The 20,257-nt window shown below is 44.8% G+C and overlaps 2 protein-coding genes across 13 annotated transcripts in view; one reads left to right on the top strand and one right to left on the bottom strand.

Moving 5' to 3' along the window:
- The window catches only part of PHF20 (PHD finger protein 20), a 73,828-nt gene extending 62,989 nt beyond the window's left edge, over positions 1–10,839 (top strand). For all 12 annotated transcript variants that reach the window (XM_062588958.1, XM_062588963.1, XM_062588968.1 and 9 more), the window contains 4 exons: positions 673–868; positions 3,779–4,178; positions 5,670–5,853; positions 8,010–10,839. In XM_062588958.1, coding sequence (XP_062444942.1) covers positions 673–868; positions 3,779–4,178; positions 5,670–5,853; positions 8,010–8,152 — 923 coding nt within the window. In that variant the 3' untranslated portion in view covers positions 8,153–10,839. The remainder of the gene's footprint in view (positions 1–672; positions 869–3,778; positions 4,179–5,669; positions 5,854–8,009) is intronic.
- Positions 10,840–18,033: 7,194 nt separating this feature from the next.
- SLA2 (Src like adaptor 2) lies at positions 18,034–19,970 on the bottom strand. Its single transcript, XM_062589363.1, has 7 exons — positions 19,889–19,970; positions 19,656–19,755; positions 19,472–19,558; positions 19,146–19,249; positions 18,665–18,814; positions 18,391–18,523; positions 18,034–18,279 (listed from the first exon to the last, which is right to left on the bottom strand). Exons 1-7 carry the CDS (start codon positions 19,968–19,970, stop codon positions 18,123–18,125), a joined length of 813 nt encoding a protein of 270 aa, XP_062445347.1. The 3' UTR covers positions 18,034–18,122.
- Positions 19,971–20,257: the final 287 nt, after the last annotated feature.

Raw genomic sequence — 20,257 nt, 5'->3', positions numbered from 1 at the left:
TACTACTATTGTATTTATCACATCTAACGTAATTTCATTTCAGCTTTTGATATCCTAAGCTCTTAGCTACAATTAGCATTATTAATAATCTAATTTAAGCTGATTCTCTAGCTAAACCTCATCACCAATTCTTTAAAACTTTTATATTTGAAAGACTCAATTCATGCCTGCTGCTGTTAAAATAAGACTGCAGAGAAGGGAAGGTGCTGCATTCATGCTTTTATTTATCCCTGCCTTTTGTTGCATTTGTCTATTTGCAGAGAGCTATATTCAAACTTTAGCTTTAGTTTTAACAGTGGTAACAGTGATTAATAGCAAGTGTGTTACCCTGCTAAAAACCTTTGTCTATCGCCTGCAAATGTTTGTCATAGATGTCTTCTGATCGAATTTGGGGTCCACTGAGCGTTCCTGGCTTTTACAATTGAGTAGAGGTGGTTTTTGTGTGGTGCTTTTTTGTGTTGTTCTTTTCTGTTGTTTGGTTTTGTTTTTGACTGAAGTGGTTTCTTGCTTCCATTTTAGAAGTTCTTCGTGTCTTCAGAGGTTTGTCCGCTATCATAGGTACTATTGATAGGTGATAATAAGCTGTTGCAAGATAATCGGAACTGCTACTGGTAATGTTAACATGCCACAAGTTAATGCTTTGTTTTAACACACACATTACTGTTGCTTTAGGTCAGAGGTCCAGCTTAAAGTACTGGTATGAAAAGGAGTGGTTAAGTAATGGTCACATGCATGGCTTAGCATTTTTGGAAGAAAATTATTCCCACCAGAATGCCAAGAAGATAGTAGCCACTCACCAGCTTCTTGGCGATGTGCAGAGAGTCATAGAAGTACTGCATGGACTGCAGCTGAAGATGAGCATATTACAGTAAGCAGTATTTAAGTATCAGTTGGCATATTTTAGATGTGAATTAGATTTCAAATAGTAGAAAAATAACTGGAAATGCGGATTTATTTTTATGCTTCTCTGGATATATAAGAATGTACTTTGAATTGCTGATGTGATTTTGAAAAAGAATATGGCTTCCTAAAAATCATGCGAGTGTATTGAAGCATATAAACTGACCCTGGGTGAAGAAGGGTTGGGAAGGTACAAAGAAGAGGGAGAAAACAAAGGATAAAAACTTCTCCTAAAACATCGAAACACAGTAAGAGCAAGTGGAAGGATAGGTGGGTAATCTGTGGCCAGTGTTCTTAGAGATTTGCCAGCTCCATTCCAGTAATTCCAGATCATAATTGTTTTTCCAGCAGAAACTGTATTTTTCTGTTCAGCATAATGTGTTATTCTGTTGTAGTGGGAGAGCTATTGGACCTCCAGCAACCTGTAGCAGCTGGTTTCTGTGCAGAGTTTTACTTGATTATTACTTAGACCTTTAAAAAAAACCCCATAGTTCATATATAATTTTCTGCATTTTTCCCCTCTGTTCATAGCCATCCTTCGGTTCTGATGACTGAAAAAATCTTTCTCCAATTCAAATCCATCAGTTTTAAATTGATTTAAATATTTATAATTTATTAGTTGATAAATTGCAAAGCAGCAGCCATTTGGAAAGAAAACATGTAGTGTTTCCAGCTTTCTTTAGAATTTTTTCCCTTAAAATTTAGTCTGTGGTGCTCCCCCAGGGCCACTGACAATACTTGAGATGCTTGAACAATGGAATAATGCATTAAGAGGAGAAGCAGTTTTAGCAGTAGGCTTTGCTTTTCCATTTTGGTATCCTTTAGTCAGATATGTAATTTTTATTTATTTATTTCTCCCCTGAGAGAGTGGAGCCTGAATGTCCTAAGATAAAAGAAATTTAAAAGGCCTGTTTCTTAGCCCTTTTCTTCTCAAAGAGCCAGAGTTTAGATTGGGACTCAGCTGTAGAGTCAATTGAGAGTTGTGTAGAGTTAAGATGTGGAGCACTGGGTAGGTATGTGATGCTTGTTACATACTGTTCATTTTGTCTCCCATTCTGATCTTGTTGTAGAGGCCTAGTTTAATTAAAGACAGGATGTAGTCTTGATGAAAGCCACAGCCCCAGTTTTTATCATGACATAAAGCAAAAAAAACAATTTTTTTTAAATTTCACAATTGGAAAAATGATTATATTTCTGATGTGTATCTACCATCTGGGGAAAAAGAGGAGACCTCAGCTATCTGCACTTGGAGGGTGATGGTCAGCATTTCAAAGACATGGCTAGAGGATCAGGAGTGACAGATTTGGTGCAGGGGGAAGAGAGCCAGTTAACAGGGTGCCTTGAGTGTTCATCATTCAAATTTTTATCCTTATGTAGCTGACTTGTGATCTTTTGATTTTCTGTCTTCTGTAAAGTTATCCTTTGAACTTTGAGGATCAATATAGTGCTGTTTAGGTGTTGGGTATATGCAGAGGTGGAGTGGAAAGCTTTGGTAAACGAACACTTGGCTTTCAGTGTTCAAGAAGTGCCTTCATGCTTACTCACTAAAGCCATAATAAACTTTTAATTGCTGGAGGGGTGCTTATATGGAATGATTTCCAAGCAAGTTTTTGGTAGTTTTACTAAGACTTTAATTTCCTATGATACACATTAAAGAAACCGTAACCACGGTAGAACGCATTAGAAGGCAGTTACTTTGGAGGTAAAGTTGTCATGTTTTAGTGAATGGCTGGTTAACAGCTCGAAAAGGTGGGTCTGGTTGGTGGAGCAATTCTAGCTGCCCCTGTATCCAGGGAAACACAGGACAGGTTTTTGGGCAGACCTCCCTTCCTATGCAGCTGAATGTAGATGCTTTAGGGTCAGTGTTGCCTTCTGCTGTGTCCTTGAAGCCTAACAGAAAGGCTGCTTCCCCTTTGAGGACAACCAGAGTGGCTCTGCTTTGCTCTCCTTTTGTATAGCTATTTTTAACATCTGATGGACAAGGGGAAGAACAGTACTGGTTACAATGCTCACTCTAAATTTTGTCTTGATTCGTTACATCCATGTAAGAATCTGATACCTATACTTGTCTCTGCTGCTGGAATAAATAACTTCGAGCGATATTCCTTATTAGTCAGTGTGGAAAAAAAGTAAAGCTTTCTAGGAAGCAGATGGAGGGATTATAGCATGTTGGTATCCTAGACAGTGTAGAGTTGGCTCAACATCTTATGTTTTAAGGGAAAGGTTTTAAAAATAAAGTACTACCACCTTCCCTTCCCCCCACAGGTACCTGCTGTTATTATTAGAGGGTTATAGAAGATGAGTGTGTTAAATTTTTAAAGTTTCTTTTTGAGGAATTGCAGGTTAAAGCTTGATGTTGAGTGGCTGGGGAGGAATCTTACTGCTGTACTTTAAAATTGTTGACAACTGTATTTATGTAAGTGAATAAATCTTTAAGCTTAGCTTTAATATACTTGATTAAAACATTACAAAAAATATCTTCATGAAAATGGGTTAATGCCTCTAACAAGCATTCATTCAAACGTTCAAATACTGAAGCAAAATGTTGCCATTGAAGGAATAATCTGTCTTGGTGAAAAAATTATATGCATCTACTTAAAACTTATTCTTAAATTTTTTTCTAATGCCAACACATGGCTTATATGCTATGTTATAGAAATGAAAATAGTGAACCTAACACAGCCATATAGGAAGACACACAATTGAGGTCAGTGAAATTATCTTATTTCAGAATATTTGGGGATACTTACTGGTTATGATGATGACTAAAGCATGTAGTAATTTGTTCTTACTTAATTTCTTTACATAACAGGAAAGTGTGCTCAGCTATTCTAAAGCTTAAATTTAGTGGATGCTGTACCTTTTTATATTTGAACAGAAATAAAGAACATCCTGACTTACAGCTGTGGTGTCATCCATGGAAGCACATTACAGTGGATGAAAAGATTCATACAAAACACATCATTCACATTGAAGAGAACTGTTGCAAAGAGGAGACGGCAAGTTACAGAACGTGGAATGGGACGGTTGAGAAACCCGCAACCATTCCTTCTATGGAGGAATCTTATATTACAAGTGAACACTGTTACCAAAAACCACGGGCATACTATCCTGCTATAGAGCAGAGATTGGTTGTGGAAACAAGAGGTTCAGCCATGGATGATGGAGTAAACAGAATAAGGGAAAATGGGGATGATGTCCTGTCAGAGAGACTTGGTTGGAATCTGGACCGAGAAATATGCAAGATGGAAAATGAATCCAAACACAATTACTCCAAGGTACTTGTATTAAAACGGCGTTCTCTGCATAGAAAATGCAAACAGCCTGGCTGAATACAAAACTCTGATCAGCCCTTTTTTAGACTGTTTAGTTTACTCATTTGTCATTAGGGTGTTGGGTTTTTTTGTTTCTTTCTCCTTGTTCATCCGGTTGAATTTAGATTGCTAATGTAAATTAAAAAGATAGACATGATCACCTCCCCTGTTTTACAAAGACAGGATAATTTAGTTTGTGCCTCAAATCATTTGCGTAGCCTATGGAGGATGCATTTGGATCAGCTGGCAGTTCATTGCTCCTTACTTGTATCACTAGCACCAGTAGAGGGAGAAAACGGGACAAACATACAATACCGTCAGACACGCTGATCTTCCAGCTTTTTAGCTATTTCCAGCTTGCTCTAGTGTTTCTTCCAATAGATATTCTTAACTGATTCCATATTCTTCAGATAGCACATCAGGTGAAAAAGTGAACTGAACTGATAGTTAAGAGCTACCATCATTGAACAGTTCTGTGTTTTTCCTACTGAAGCACTCTAGCTTTATCTTTGCTCACTATCAGGTGGTATTTTCCGCTCTGTCAGGTGTAGCAAACTTAGCAGAGGCCTATCTTTCTACATTCCAATGCAAAAATCTTACTTCTAATAAGTAATACTAAGTCTTATGAGATACAATCTGACAAATGTTTAAAAAGCTGGATTGATTCATCAGAGATATACTCTGTGTTCTAGATGAAAAAATTGTTTAGTTTTTTAAGCTGTAATTTATTTATTTATTTTTAACTGCTTTATCAGATAAATTGAGATTTCTTTACATTTCCTGGAAAGACATATATTTTGGTTCTTTAATCTTTAGGAGCTTTTTTCTAAATCCTGACTTATTTCAGAAGAATGATTAAGAAACTATGGGAAGTAGAATCTGTTGACACAGTATAGTCAGGTTTTGTTAAGAAGTGGTGATTTTCTTTCTTTCTAGATGCTTGATAAAAACATCTAGATGCCTTTATCAATGGATATCAGACTGCTACAGCACCACATTAAGAATCCCTCCTTACTGCACAATGATTTACTCTTCAGTTGGTTACTGTCATGTCAAAAATGTCTTGAAAATTACCTAAAATGCATAGACTAAGTGGAGAGTCTTCCAGTCGGAAGTTTGCAGGGAGCTAGCTACATGTATATGCAGGTCAATGTTGGCTTTCTAAAATCAGATCCTTGCAGAGTTGCAAGGATTACAGTGTTGCTTATGTCATCTCTTACGCTGTTTTTTAAGGGATCTGCGATCTGTATTTGAATCCTGCTGTCTATACCGGCATATGATCTTTTTCCATGTTTCTTTCTGTCTTCCTCTAGCCTTTTTTTTTTTTTTTTTTTTAATTTGTTGATTTTTGTTGATCTGTTGAGCAATTAGCTTCAGTAGCATTAAGGACCCAGGCAGCCTGCCTCAGTAATTCCATTTCACTGTAATAAATATTAATTTATGTATTCCTGCTAGGTAAGAGAGTCTGTGTCTAAGAAAGTATCTTCAGAGGAAGCTGTTGACATGAAATTGCTGGAGAAGGACAAAGAAGGAGTTGTGAACTCACAGCTGCAGTGGCAGCTTAATCTCTTAGCTCATGTAGAATCCCTACAAGATGAAGTTATACACAGAATGGACTTCATTGAGAAGGAACTAGATGGTAAGTAACACTTCTCTATTAAAAGAGTTAACTGTATTTTGTCCCACTCAGTGGTGCCTGACTGAAATGTGTTGACCTGAATTTTACTTCTGCAGACCTACGAAGAGAGGTGAGCGTTGCTGTATCAGATGTACTGCATTTAATAACAGAAAATGAACACTCATCTGGTGTTTTGGGAGGTGGGAGGAAATTACAAAACAAAATCAAAAATGAAAATTAAGTTGAGTAGAGTTTTATAGAAAAAGTTGTAGTTGGATTATCTTTTAATACGTACCTCAGATAAGTTTTTATTCAACTATACTCAAACTAGAGCTGTTAATGAATACTTTTCAGAATTTTGCATGAGTGCTCATATTTTGAGTAGTGTGTTTTATCCAACGGTGTGAGTGTTTTGTGTAGAAGGGCAAGTCTAACACTCACAGATTGATAAATTAGTTGCCTTTGTTTGGCAGCTTTGCACGTGAGTTATCCATAATGGATGATGGATGTTAGCATGCACAAAAATCCAGAGATCTGTGTTTGTGAGAAACATTAGAAAGGGATCTGAATGTCTTCAGCTCTTTGGTTCTTTTTGACCTTTTTGGCTCATGATGGTGCATGCTTTTCTGGCTGTGTCAACTGTATTTTTGCAAGACATGGTAGAATATCTTCCATATCTAGTTTTACATTCAAGTTTTCATAATTGCCATATTACTATGTATGTATCTGAACTTCCCTGTTCTTGAGAGTTTTGATGGCTCTTCTTGTTCTGTGCCTATTCAAAGTGGCCTCTAGTACACAAGGCTCTGTTACCTTTTCCTGTATGTCTTCCAAATTTTTGTCCTAAATGTGTGTGTGTGTGTTTATTCTAGTTCTTATTGGAAACTTCTTTATCTATTAATGTATAAAGGATATAAATTTTATATCTATAAATATATTAAAGTCAATGAAGCTTAGATTGTTTAATGAAAATATATAAAGGATATATTCATTAAACAATCCAGGCTTCACTGATTTTAATTTCAAAGCAACTGCTTCGGAAAACAATCCAAAATAGGACTTTTTAACAACTTCGCCTGATCTTTGGTTGTGCAATGGTTAAAACAGGAGCTTTTCTTGCAGGGATTTTGGAAATCTAATCTTTGCTGGAGTAAAAGTTCTCTCCTCAGAGTTCAGTAAGAAACTGAAATGTTGGCAGAACTAAAGGAATATTTTAGGTAATGAAAATTAAGCATGTAATCGTAACATCCATTTCATAAATGAACAGGCTCCAGTTTGGGAAAATCAGGATTTTTATCTTTACTGTTGAGTGGTGATAAGCTGCTCAGTGTTGCTACTTTGAGGAATTTTCTTATTTCAAGCTTGTGTGTATTGATGGTTAAGTAATGCTCATCTGTTCTTTTACAGACATTGCCACTAACCAGACAACAGGCTAACTAAACTTAAGGACAATGTCCACTGCTTGTTCTCTTGATAGATATATCTGTCTTCCACCTTGTTAAGGAAGTGGGAGGGTTTCCTTAAGTGATACTGTCCCATCCTCTGAAGTCATTGTAGGATTATCATCCTTGTGGTCATATTGGAATATTGCCTGAGTTATCCTGCAGTCAGCTAATAGGTCCAGTTCTTGTTTGCAGCAGAGATGCTTAAAGGAGCAACTTTTTTTCTCTTTATGCATTAGTCTGCTGTCTCTGGTTTTGGATTACATACACATTTTCTGTTATCCAGTTCTTAACTGTCTGGACAGTCATCTTTTTTATATACCTCAAAATTATTTCATTAATATAGTCCTGTTGCTTAGATTCTTCAGTGAAAATACTGTGTAGTTGCATCTAGTGCTTGTCTCAGAGGTATTCTGATGATAGTCTTCTACACAGCTGTGCACTTGCTTTGGAACTGACACAGATCAGGACTAGATAGTGTGAAATCTAGTCCTAAATCTCCTGATTTTCCTCCCCTGCTTTCTCTCAGGCATATCTGCTATTCTGTATTTGCCCTTTAAATGTGAATTAAACTGTCATGTGTTATCAAGAGAGCTGTTTGTAATGGTTTTCTGATTTCTCAGAAAATGTGTGTTAAAAATGCACAACACTTTCAAATTTCACGAACGATTTTGTGACTTGAGATGGTCTGCCTGCTGAGACCTGGAATAGTGACAAGTCTGTTTTTCCTTGCAGTTTTGGAGAGTTGGCTGGATTATACAGGAGAGCTGGAACCACCAGAACCACTAGCTCGACTTCCACAACTCAAACATTGTATAAAGCAGCTTATCACGGACCTAGGCAAAGTGCAGCAGATTGCACTTTGCTGCTCAACATGAGACTAGAAAATATTGGAAATTGCTATCGAGTGTGAAGTTGGAGCATCTGACATGAACAGCTCTGTATATTTAAATGAAATTAGCATGCTGGTTGCATGTAATGCAGATTGACTTCAGGGATTTGTGAAGAAGTGCTGTTCAAAGAACAGCAAGGTTATTTTATCTCATCATAATTTGGGGTTTATTAAACAATTATAACAATATGGAAGGGGTTATAATGTTCTCTTCAAAGTTTGGGCATTGGCTGATAAATTACACTTAAACTTTCCCACCTTACAAGTTATTCATTGAAACGGTAGACTTTTTCATAATTAAATTGACTAAGAATTGTGCCACTGAAGAACAGAGTTCTAAGAGCCAAAAATGTTTAGTTGACAGAGGTTGTAAATAACTTTCCATAGATAAGTGACTTGTGTCATGTTTTATTCCTTCTGGTTTATGCATAATAGCACACAGTATTTAATCATTAGGAAACATTACAACAGTTTTCAGTCTTAGTAAAGTATGAATGTCCAGCTCTTACTGTAAACTGTTACGTGGAGGTTTGCAAGTAACACTGGTCTAAACCCCACCTCTATTATGTTAAATAATGTAGCAGAAGGTCACAGGTGGATTGCACTTACTTTCAGAATAAATGATTGTTTTTCCATATTTATCCTGTCACTATCACATGACTTGGTACTGGGGAAGACCCATTAACGTTGTGTTTATGTGCATTCTTGAACTCTTTTAACTATGGCCATAGTGTGCCTCCTGAACTAGTGCTAGTGGGACACCCTGGTGGCAGTATATAATACTGCCATGGAAAGCCTGGAGATGTGCTTGGAGTTCCAGACTTAAACCAGATCTGTAACAGACATTGTGTAGTTTTCTACCCATTTGTTAATAATTGCCATTCCGGTTATATTTTGAAACGTAGACTTTTTTCGATACTCTGAACGTGTTCATTGTAAAGACTTACTCTGAATGTGTGGTTTTGGGAATCAGTTTATTTTATATTTGTGTAAATAAAGCCTCAAGATCTATGCATGAGGTGCTGTCCTCGCAGACAGTGAGTGGGTTATTATCTTAAACAGTGTATGTTCAAAAAGTCCCTTTTTATACCTTAAGTTTTAATTTTCTGGTTTGTATTATTTTGTGAGAGCAAGGTGAAAATGCTGCTTTTGTTCAAGATACATTATACAGTACCTTTTGAAACGTTGTTGTGTTGTAAGTATTTGAGATGGTAAAAGCCATTCAGCTGCAGATCTTAGCTCCATAAATAATGGCTGTGATTTTAGTTTTCCTTCCCAAATGTTGCTGAGTGAAGTTCACTGTGGAAGATGGTAAGCTGTTTTTGCATTGAGGGGATGTCCTGAAAAAGCTGGATTTACCTGGATTTTTTTTTTCACATGATCATACCACCAAAGGTTAAAATTTAAGCACAGTTGTGATTGAGAGGCCCATAACTGTACAAGTTTAAATTATGGATATGAATCTGTAATGTTTATATGCTGCAAAAAATAATGATTTACTATGTAAACTTGAAATAGGCGATGTTATTGTAGGAGTAACAATATCTACACAGCAAATATTTTAATCAATTCCTTCAGAACAGAACATAATTAGGCTGCTCTAGGTAGTAACTAAGGCTTTTGTGCCAAGACTCATTTCAGGGAATAATTTGTCTCACAGTTTTATAGTGCTAATTGGTATATAGTGAATACAACGTATGTACAGCAGAAAAATAAACTTATTTTTCTGTAACACAGTTGAAATAAAGCTTACATGATATTTAAATGTCACTTCACTCTCTAAAGATGAAAGCAATGCTTATGCTGTGTCTCATTCCTGTTAATGACACCTGAATATACATATACTGTGTAGCTTGAAAGCAGACAGCAGGAACCAAAAGCTTAGAAGAGCATCAGAAGGAAGGTTGTAAGGTTGGTTTTGGTTTCAGGTGAGATTGACCTGCACATTAATCTCTGCTTGAAATCTGTAAAGAAAGAACTTGGACTGGGAGGCCCTGGAGAAGAACATAGCTGTTACCAGGTTAGCTGTGCTTACAGTTTAAGGGAGTGAAAACAGTTAAGCTCCGGAATAGGCTTTTTTCCCCCTTCCGAGTAGAACTTCTTCTTTCCAATTAATTGCTTTTTGTGCATTCACTTCAAGATTTTACTTTGCCAGTTTATTTTTGCTCAGGGTAGTACTTGAGTTTTGGAGGAAAAGACAGTTCTGGTGGGTGAATCAAATGGCAAATACTGGAGACTTGTTTTCCTTAGGTAGAGCAATAGGGAAGCCCTTGCAGATAAAGACTGAAAATATTTATTTAAAATAGACTAGCGTTTCTCATGTTTGGGAAAGGTTCTTTATTGTGCTCTACCTGGATTCATTTTGTCCCTGTTTGCAAGTTTCCACACTGTTATTTTTTAGTTTGGACCAGCTGTTTGGTCTGGCAGGTCATTTTTTTTCTTCTTTTTTTTTTGTTTTTTCTTTAAATCACTGGTAAGTGAATGCAACGTGGAGCCTTGATGAAATGAGCAAACATTGCACTGTGGATACATAAGTATATTTGTCTTTGTTTTATGCACTATTAGAACTGAGGGCGCTGTATATAGAATTTTGCTTTGGAGCAATATTTGCAAAACTTGAAAACTTCTGTATCTTGGTGTTTGGAATAAATAAATAGGTTTTTGTTGGTTTAAGTCTTTAGTAAAGTCTTTGTTTCAATTAATGATCATTCAATAAAACAATTTTGGAATTTCTGTCTTCACATGGCATTGAAATGTAGGTACTGTAGCTTGACAGGAATATTGATCTTAATTGATCTTAAAGTATCTGAAGTGATTGTTTTTCAGGTCTCATAAATATGCCTAATAGGTGGACTGTTTACTCTGCAGTGTATTGCTTGGGGGGAACTTGAATGTTTTATTCTAAAATGCTTCAGATATAATCCAGCCCTAATTTCTATTCATATTTCAATGAATAGCCTATGAAGGGGGCAGCTAGTTTACACCTCTAATAACTCAGTTCACAAAAAAACAAGGTGTTCCAGCTAGGAAGCTGCTCTGATGAGAGCAGCAAAGTTACTGAACCACCTCACTGCAGTGCCTGGTAGTGTGTGCATGAGGCTTCCCCACTGGGAGGTGGGCATGAGTCCAGGATACTCATTCCACGATTGCAGAGACCTGAGGACACAGTTGCACCTCATGGCTTCCCTGAGCAATATGTGAGTCCAGGTGAATTAGTAGCAGTGGTGTCAACTGTGTGGTATCAACTGAGTGGAGAAAAAACTCTAGATACTGTTTGCAGGTGGAAGTGTGTTCTGCCCATATAGCAGTGGGCTAAAGGTTGAGTTTCAGATAGACTTGGGAGGGCTGAGCTGAAGGGAGTGACATGTAGATGTGGCACCTGGGACTTTCTTCTGAAAGCTGCTAATTGTGGTTCTGAGCAGCAGCAACAAGCTTGGCACAAAAGCCACACGTTTGCAGTGTGAAGGAGTGTTGTTTTTACCACAGATACAAAGGAAGGCGCTTTTGAGGTATTTGAACAAACTGCGTGAAACAAAAGAATGGAGAAAATACACAGGAGACACGGGACAGGGAAAAGTTTTCTAACCAACAAAGAAGCGGTTAGAGGTATGAAGATTGGGGGCAGCCTTGGCTGCAGTGACCACAAGATGGTGGAGTTCAGGATCCTGCACAGAAGAAGCAGGGTAATAAGCAGGATTGCAACCCTGGGCTTCAGGAGAGCAGACTTTGGCCTCTTCAGGGACCTAGCTGGAGAATCCTATTGGTTAAGGCCATAGAAGGAAGGGGAGTCCAGGACAGCTGGTTAGTATTCAAGCATCATTTCGTCGCTGCATCTCAGGGAGAAAGAAGCCCAGCAAAGGGGGCAGGAGACCTGCGTTGATGAGCAAGGAGCTCCTGGCAAAACTACAGAGGAACTTGCACAGAATGTGGAAGAGGGGACAGGCTGCTTGGGAGGATTATAAAAATGTTGTCAGAGTATGTAGAGATGTGACGAGGAAGGCTAAGGCCCAGTTGGAATGAAGTCTGGCAGGGGATGTCAAGGACAACAAGAAGGGATTCTTCAAATACATCAATAGCAAGAGGAAGACTGGAAAACGTGGGCCCACTACTGAACGGGGCGGGGCCCTGGTGACGAAGGCTACAGAGAAGGCAGAATTACTGAATGCCTCCTTTGGTTCAGTCCTCACTGCTGAGGGCAGCCCTCAAGAATCCCAGAGCCTGGAGATGAGAGTGAAAGTCTGGAGAAAGGCAGACTTTCCTTTGGTCAAGGAGGATAGGATTAGAGATCTGGGCAACCTTGACATCCACAGATCCATGGGCCTGGGTGGAATGCAGCCATGAGTACTGAGGGAGCTGGTGGATGTTCTTGCCAGGCCACTCTGTCATCTTTGAAAGATCGTGGAGAACTGGAGAGGTGCCTGAGGACTGGAAGAAAGCCAGTGTTGCTCCAGCCTTCAAAAAGGGCAAGAAGGAGGACCCAAGCAACTGTAGGCTGGTCAGCCTCACCTTCATCCGTGGTAAGGTGATGGAACAGCTCATTCTGGATGTCATCTGCAGACATGTGAAGGAAAAGAAGGTGACCAGGAATAGTTAGCATGGATTCCCCAAGGGGAAATCCTGCCTAACCAATCTGATAGCCTTCTATGATGGAGTGACTGGCTGGGTAGATGAGGGGAAAGCAGTGAACATTGTGTACCTTGACTTCAGCAAGGCTTTGGACACTGTCTTCCATAACATCCTCCTAGATAAGCTCAGGAAGTGTGGGTTAGACGAGTGGACAGCGAGGGGGATCAAGAACTGGCTGAATGGCAGAGCTCAGAGGGTTGTCATCAGTGGTGCAGAGTCTAGCTGGAGGTCTGTGGCTAGTGGAGTCCCCCAGGGCTCAGCAGTGGGTCCCATCCTCTTCAACTTCTTCATCAATGACCTGGATGAGGGGACAGAGCGCATCCTCAGCAAGTTTGCTGATGATACCAAGCTGGGAGGAGTGGCTGACACACCTGAGGGCTGTGCTGCCATTCAGAGAGATCTGGACAGGCTGGAGAGCTGGGCGGAGAGGAAACTCATGAGGTTCTCATGAGGGCAAATGCGGAGTCCTGCACTTAGGGAAAAATAACCCTAGGCACCAGTACAAGTTGGGGGCTGACCTGCTGCAAAGCAGCTCTGCAGAGAAGGACCTGGGAGTGCTGGTGGACAACAAGTTGACCATGAGCCAGCAATGTGCCCTTGTGGCCAAGAAGGCCAATGGTCTCCTGGGGTGCATTAGGAAGACTCCAGCAGGTGGAGGGAGGTGATCCTGCCCCTCTACTCAGCCCTGGTGAGGCCTCTTCTCAAGTACTGTGTCCACTTCTGGGCTCCCCAGGACAAGAGAAACATGGAGCTACTGGAGAGAGTCCAGCTACAAAGATGATCAGAAGGCTGGAGCACCTGCCCTCTGAGGAACGGCTGCGAGAGCTGGGCCTGTTTAGCCTGGGGAGGAGAAGACTGAGGGGGGATCTTACCAATGTGTATGAGTACCTGAAGGGAGGGTGTCAAGGGGACAGGGACAAACTCTTTTCAGTTGTCCCATGTGACAGGCCAAGAGGCAAAGGGCACAAACTGAACCACAGGAAGTTCAGCCTGAACGTGAGGGGGAATTTCTTTGCTGTGAGAGTGACAGAGCACTGGAACAGGCTGCCCAGAGAGGTGGTGGAGTCTCCTTCTCTGGAGATACTCAAAACCCACCTGAATGCAATCCTGTCATGCTCTAGGTGACCCTACTTGAGCAGGGGGGGTTGGACTAGATGATTTCCAGAGGTCCCTTCCAACCTTACCAATTTTGTGAAGTTATGGAGTACTGGAGAGAGATGCGCACCCTGCACAGTGCACCCCTGAAAGGGGGAAGGCATTGCTAGGCCTTCAGGTACACTTCTGGTCCCATCCCTTCCCTGCTCACTCTGTTCTAACAAGTTTGTCTGCTTAACTTCATTCTCAGTGTATTATTTTCATAAAACTTGTGCCTTTTAGGGATGTACAAGGGTATATCACTGTGCTTGAGGCTGACTTGTGAAGCCTGGAGAAGTTCTGACCTCTGCTGCCAGATCCAGGCCCGGTTCCATTAGAATTGCATCTTGTAGATGAAATCTTCAGAATATCAGTTCTGAAGTTTAAGTGATGGGCAGCTTGGAATAACTTGCTGAAGTGTGTGCAGTGGCTAGTCATGTTACTGAGAACTTTGTACTTTCTAATCTGAGCCTGTCTGGCTTCAGGCTTTGCTTGGTTTTAATTCCCTTATGGAAGGAGGATGTCTATCACTTGAGGAAGCTGTTGCTAAATCATCATGTGGGTAACTTTTTGCCTTGAAGTTTTGCAGCTTGCCTAAGAAATCTTTCTGACATAGCCATTTTAACACTCCTACTGTCATTTGGCCAAAATACTTAATTATAATGACCTGTCATCGTGCAGTCCTTAGATCTCATTCTAACCTGGTCTGATGCTAAAGTGGGTCTGTTTTTTTTTATGGAAATCTTAACTTTTGCAATTTTTCAGAATTCCTTAAAATCTTGAAAAAAAATACACAGAGCGTTTCCATTTATGTCTTGAGAATGCCATTCGTAAAGGTACGCTACTACCTTTTTTCCCTGTTGCTCCAGCACTAGGATTTCCAGCATTTCCTTAGATCGGGGGTTGAAGGTTCATTATCCTGCTGAAAAATTAATTACTTGTGCAAAGTTTGGTAACAAGAAAACGTTTTCATGTGGATTGCAAAAGCGTTAGATTTGTGGCATTTGATCTGTTTTTTTTTAAATGTCAGTATTAAACACTTAAAATTATTACTGTTGTTGAGAAGGATCTGTAGTTTTTCTGAGCTAATCCTTCAATATTTGCACAGCAGCTCTCCTCTCTTTTGAAGGGAAAAATACCTAGACCTCTCATCTGGTCAATACCTGCTACAGCTAATGTTATATATAAAATATTATATAGATAGAATATTCTATGTTAAAATAGGTAGATTATTAAAACCTGGGAAAAGACGGATGACTTTTTTTCCCCCGTCAGAATGTAATGCAGACAGCAAAACTGCAAACCTAACGCAGAGGTTTCTAGACGAGAGGATGAATGTCTACGTAACAGGATCGTAGTGGGAGAGCCTAGAAAAATTAATTGGCTTCCTAAAAGTAGCTGGGATTCATGATTTGAGCTCTGCATGGCATCTTTCCTGCGAGTGCCATCCAAGCTTGTGGTCACTAATGGCTGAAGGGTGATTGCTTCCGCCTGCTTCCTGGCAGGCTTTTAGGGGTAGCGAGGAGTGTGCACCTCACGAATGTTCCAGCTGGTTACTTTAAGATAGGCAAGCTGAGCGCATGCACGCGCTGCTGCGAGGAGCTCCGTGGGCAGTGCCTGTTCCTTCGGGGTGGGGGGCTGCGTCGCAGCGTGAAGATCAGAGTGCTGGTTTGCTGAATGCAGTCTTGTCATTTCTGCAGTCTACAGATTAAGTATCTTCTGAATCGAGGACTGGAGCTGCTTGGGCTACTTCAACTATTTTGCAGCTTGTCTGAATACCTTCAGCGGTCTGTTTGATTGCGGAGAACGCGTGGTCACCTTCTGTTCGTACCACAGGCTGCAGAGGAGGTGCTCAAACAGTTTGGCATCTTAAAGGGGGGGGGGGAACACATCAGCCCTCTCAGTCCCTGAACTCGGCCGCAGAGAATCAGCTCCTCTTCCTGAGAGCATCCGTGTTTCCAGCTGCTCCCAGAGCGTTTGCTCTGCTTTTCTGACAGCCTGCAAAGATGCTTCCCTTCACCTCTGCATCTCGGGAGCTGCCTGCCCTTGGGTGGGGGAGGAAGCTGTGCAGACCCCAGCTTCCAGCTGGTGGGGTCACTGCTGCTCTTACGTTGGAGGATCTTCCACGCGCTTGTCCGCTGGGTTTTCTGTCTGTGTGCAGCCCTTCCAGCCGTGTTCGTGCACACTGACTGACCTACCTCTGCCTGGGGAAACAGGCCCTCAGGCTCTGCCCTCCTTTGGGCGTTGCTGTCCTGTACTAGAGCTAACCACTGGGAGGAGATGTTGGGAGCAGCTGGCTGCCTTTGCTCAGCTAATAAAAACCTGGGTTGGGATCTTGATTTGTGTCTGAGGTTCGCTAGTGATTGCAGTGGGTTTTTGACAGTGCTGTTGCTTTCGAGGCTGCAGCTGCCAACCCCCAGGGCCTCGCTGCGTGCCTTACGTAGCGTCAGCGCTCGCGACGGGCAGGAAGCGGCCAGCGTCAGCTCGCTGGGGCCAAGGTGCTGTGCTCCAGGCACTCAGCAGCCTCTGCTGTCCATAGCTGCTCTGCTTTGATGGCCTCGTGAAGTTGTTTTCCAGCAGGCCTGAAGTCTGTCCGGAAAGAGGAACCTTGGACAAGCACTAGAGAAGTGTTTTCTTGCCACTGGTTCCTCCCAGTAACTGAACTAGTTCCTGGCTAGTGTTTAAGAAGCAACGTGCACAAGTCTGAGAGGAACCGTAACCGCAGCGCGAGCGGGTCCCAGAACCTGCGGGGCGGGAGGATGGCCAAAGCGCAATGCTCTGTTAGAAAGCTAGATTTCATTAACACAAAATGGGCCCTAAGGGTAAAAGTAAAGGAAGCAAAGTCCTCTGAGCTGGCGCAGGTGCTGCTGAGGGGAGACCGCAGCAGTCTCAGCCGGGCGCGGGGCAAGCTAGAGGCTGAGGAGTAACCCTTGAGGGGAGGGCAATCCCTGCCCGAAAGACAGACACCTGCGGGTTAGAAAGCTGGGTTTGAGTCAAACAGCTCGAGTAGGCATGTAAAATTAGACTGAGCAAGTGGAAGGAAATGAGAAAGCTATGATGGATTTGCAGAAACAAAATTAGTGAGACATGAAAATTAAGAGGAGATTCGAGCATGTCGAAGGCATAATTGGGGTCTTGCTGCACCAACATCTGAGAGCCCAAAAAAGGAAGGAAAAGATGTTACAAAGCGGCTGATGCTTCTGCATCAGTTTTTACCACAGCGGAAGTTTAAGGCACTTTCCCCAGACCTTTCTTCGCTAGTAAGGGGGCTGTTGAAAGCTAAGCCTTAGAAATCTTACTGTTTTGATCATTTATATTGCTTTTAAATAAGTCACTTAGCCTGCCTGATGTAGCCAAGAGAATCACAGATCTGAGGTGGATGTGAGTATTTGCATGCTTCCTTTTCTCACTGAAAAAAAGGAAAGATCAGCTAACCCTTCCGTGCTGGGTGCATTTCTTCTGCTATCTATCTGCTGGAATAGCAGTAAACGTATTGCGTTGCCATAATGCATTAATGTAACGTTAAAAATTTCTCAGCCTGCAGAGCAGAATAACCTGCCCTTGGTAAGTGATGTCGCGGGAGCTGCCCAAGGCCCGTTCGCTGTCAGCTTTCGCTGCGCTGGGGAAAGCTGGCAGCGGTCCCTGGGGGCAGAGCCAGCCAGCAGCGGGCAGCCAGGCTGGTGGCGGTGGCCTAGGGAAACCTGCACCATGCTTCCCCTTGGCGGCTCCTGCCGTACCACTCAAACCTGAGCCGTGAAGGAGGCAGCCTTTAAGGAAGGTGCTGTAAACTGTTTATTGCTGGATGTCCGACAGGATCCTGACCGCTTTAGGAACCCTAAACCCAGTCCAATCCCATCCTCATGTCTTTGAATGTTTAAAAGTCAGCTACTTGAGAGAAAATGAAAGGATAGTTTCTTCCTCCGCCTCCTTGTCCCCTTCCTCCATGCTCCTCTCCTGGGCAGGGGCTGCCAAAGCGCTCGCATCTGGCACGGCCGGCCTTTCGCTGGAGGCCTTTTCCCTGCAGCATTGGTGCTGCTGCCTGTGCCGTCCTCACCCCCTGGCCTGTGGCCGGGGAGGCAGTGCGAGGTGCCTGGCTCCCTTGGCTGTCATGGGTTATCTCGGTGAAGCACCTGGCGAGCGTTTTCCGGAGGGCAGGAAGGTTGTTCCAGAGCTTGTGGCAGAGCAGGGCCCTGCGCTCAGCTGCTCTTCCCACGCTTCCCCTTCTCGGCAGGGCCGCTGTCCGGCGGCGCCTCGTCCGTCAGGAGGAGGTAGGAGCTGAGGGCCTCCCGCAGGCCCAGGCTGATGGGCGAATCTTCCTCCGGCAGGGCTGTGGCCTCCGAGAACAAGACGGAGCTGTGAGCAGAAAGAAGAAGGGGCCATGAGTGGGCGGCTCGTCTGGAGCCCTGCGCGTCCCCCACGACGGCAGGAGACACTGAACACACCCCCATGCCCGGCTGCCCCTACCCGTCCACCTTGTCCCAGTTGAGAGCTGGCTTCTGGACGACTACCGGCGGAGGCAGGCCCAGGGCTGGTGCTTGTCTTGCCCCTTCCAGGTAGCAGGGCTCCTTGAGGAGGCAGCAGAGCCCATCCCCACATTCTGGACAGGAAGCCAAGAGCATTGGGATGGTTCCCCGCCAGCTCCAGCCCCTGTGGCATCTGGAGCCAGACGCGAACCCATGGACGACAACGCCTTCGCTCCCGGCGTGGCCGCAGAGCGGAAGGTGGCCGGAGACCTTACCAGAGTAGTAGTCCACCAGGTCATGCAGGCTGGGGAAGGTGAGCCGGGGCGAGATGTAGAGCCAGCCGTTCTCCAGGCGGTGGATGCGGTAGTGTTTGACCGAGTCCCAGGAGGCGCGCTCAGTGCGCCGCACCGACAACGAGTAGCAGTCTGCAAGGGTGGGTGCATGGCCGCAGCCATCAGGCCCCCAGTGGTGCTTAGTGCGCCATGGGGCCACCCTGGGGCCCCTGCTGTGTGTCGGGGGCCATCCGGGACAGAGCTGCTCCCCCGCCAGGAGCCCCTGCGGGGCTCCTGGTGCCTCCATCCTGGGGGCCGTGCTCTTGGGCCGCCCTGAGCCCTCCGGCGGCTGCGGCGCCCACAGCAGTGGCCGTGGGGCTTGGCTGGCTGAGCAGAGGCCCTCAGGGTGATAAGGGGCCGGCGCAGCCCCTGGTGCAGCCCCTTCCTCCCCCCGCCTGCGGTTGCCGCCGCGCAGGGCCCTCACCTTTCCTCGTCTGGCTCGCTCTTACCAGGAAGGAGCCGCTGTGGTTGCAAGGCCGGAGGAGCAGCTTCTCCGCCTGCTCCCGGCTGATGCCCTCGTACAGCCACCTGCGAAAGGTGGCAGGGTCTGGGCAGGCGGCGCAGCATCTCCCCGCTATGGGGGGACACGTGGCTGCACGGGGCCCGTTGGGCGCCCCGGGTTGGGAGCCGAAGGCCAGAGCTGCCCGAGCGGGGCTGCAGTGGCCATGTGCCCTGAGCAAGCCCCGTGGCGCAGGGCTGGCACGACGCCCCAGCCCAAACGCGCCTTCAGGCCAGGTGCCTGGCACCTACCTGTGCCAGACTTTGGCCACGCAGCTGCTGGGAATGTGACACTCCCGGCCGGATGCCATGGACACCACCAGCCACCACTCGCCGTCCCTGTGGGAAAGGAGGCCGGGACGTCCCGCGGTGGCTGGGGTGCCACAAAGGCGCTGCCGGTGGCGGCAGGAGACGGGGCTGGGGCCAAGGGACTTACTCAGAGAGGACGCGCAGCTGCTCCCCCATCCTCACGACGGCCACTGCCTCCCCACCAGCGGGGAAGTCGCACGTGGCCAGTGCCAGGAAGCTGCCTGGAGCTGCAGAAAGCGTCGGAGGCTTCAGCGCTGGCCCTCCGAGACCCCCCCCCCCCTGCCCCCCCGCCCCAACGTCTCGCAGGGAGGCAGCGGTGAGACGCCCTGCCATGGTGCCAACCAGGCCGGCAGCACTTACCTGCCTGCTGGGGCTGCGCAGGGCCCGCTGCTGCTGCCGGCAGGCTGCGGGGCTGCTTCTCCCGGCTGGGCAGGCTGCCCATTCGTGGCGGCGCTGGCGGGGCTCAGCGCCCGCCACTGGCCTCCGGCCGGCACGGGCTGTGGGGCACAGCAAGGGTCACGCACGGCCCAGGGCTGCGCCTGGCTGGCGGTCGCCCGCTTGGCTGCTCCCGGGGGCCAGCAGGGCCCCTGCGGCTGCTGAGCGGCTCCCTGGGGAGCCCATTGAGGAAACCACCCGGGGCCGCTGCCTCCGGGGACTGGCACTGGCGGCCCGACGGCCTGCAGAGCGGTGCTTTCCCTCCCCCCCCCCCCGGGCCAGGGCTGTTCCTGC

The sequence above is a fragment of the Rhea pennata genome, chromosome 16, assembly GCF_028389875.1.
Source record: "Rhea pennata isolate bPtePen1 chromosome 16, bPtePen1.pri, whole genome shotgun sequence".
Classification (NCBI taxonomy): domain Eukaryota; kingdom Metazoa; phylum Chordata; class Aves; order Rheiformes; family Rheidae; genus Rhea; species Rhea pennata.
Note: the sequence above shows the minus strand (reverse complement) of the source record. Positions and strands in the feature narration are given on the sequence as shown.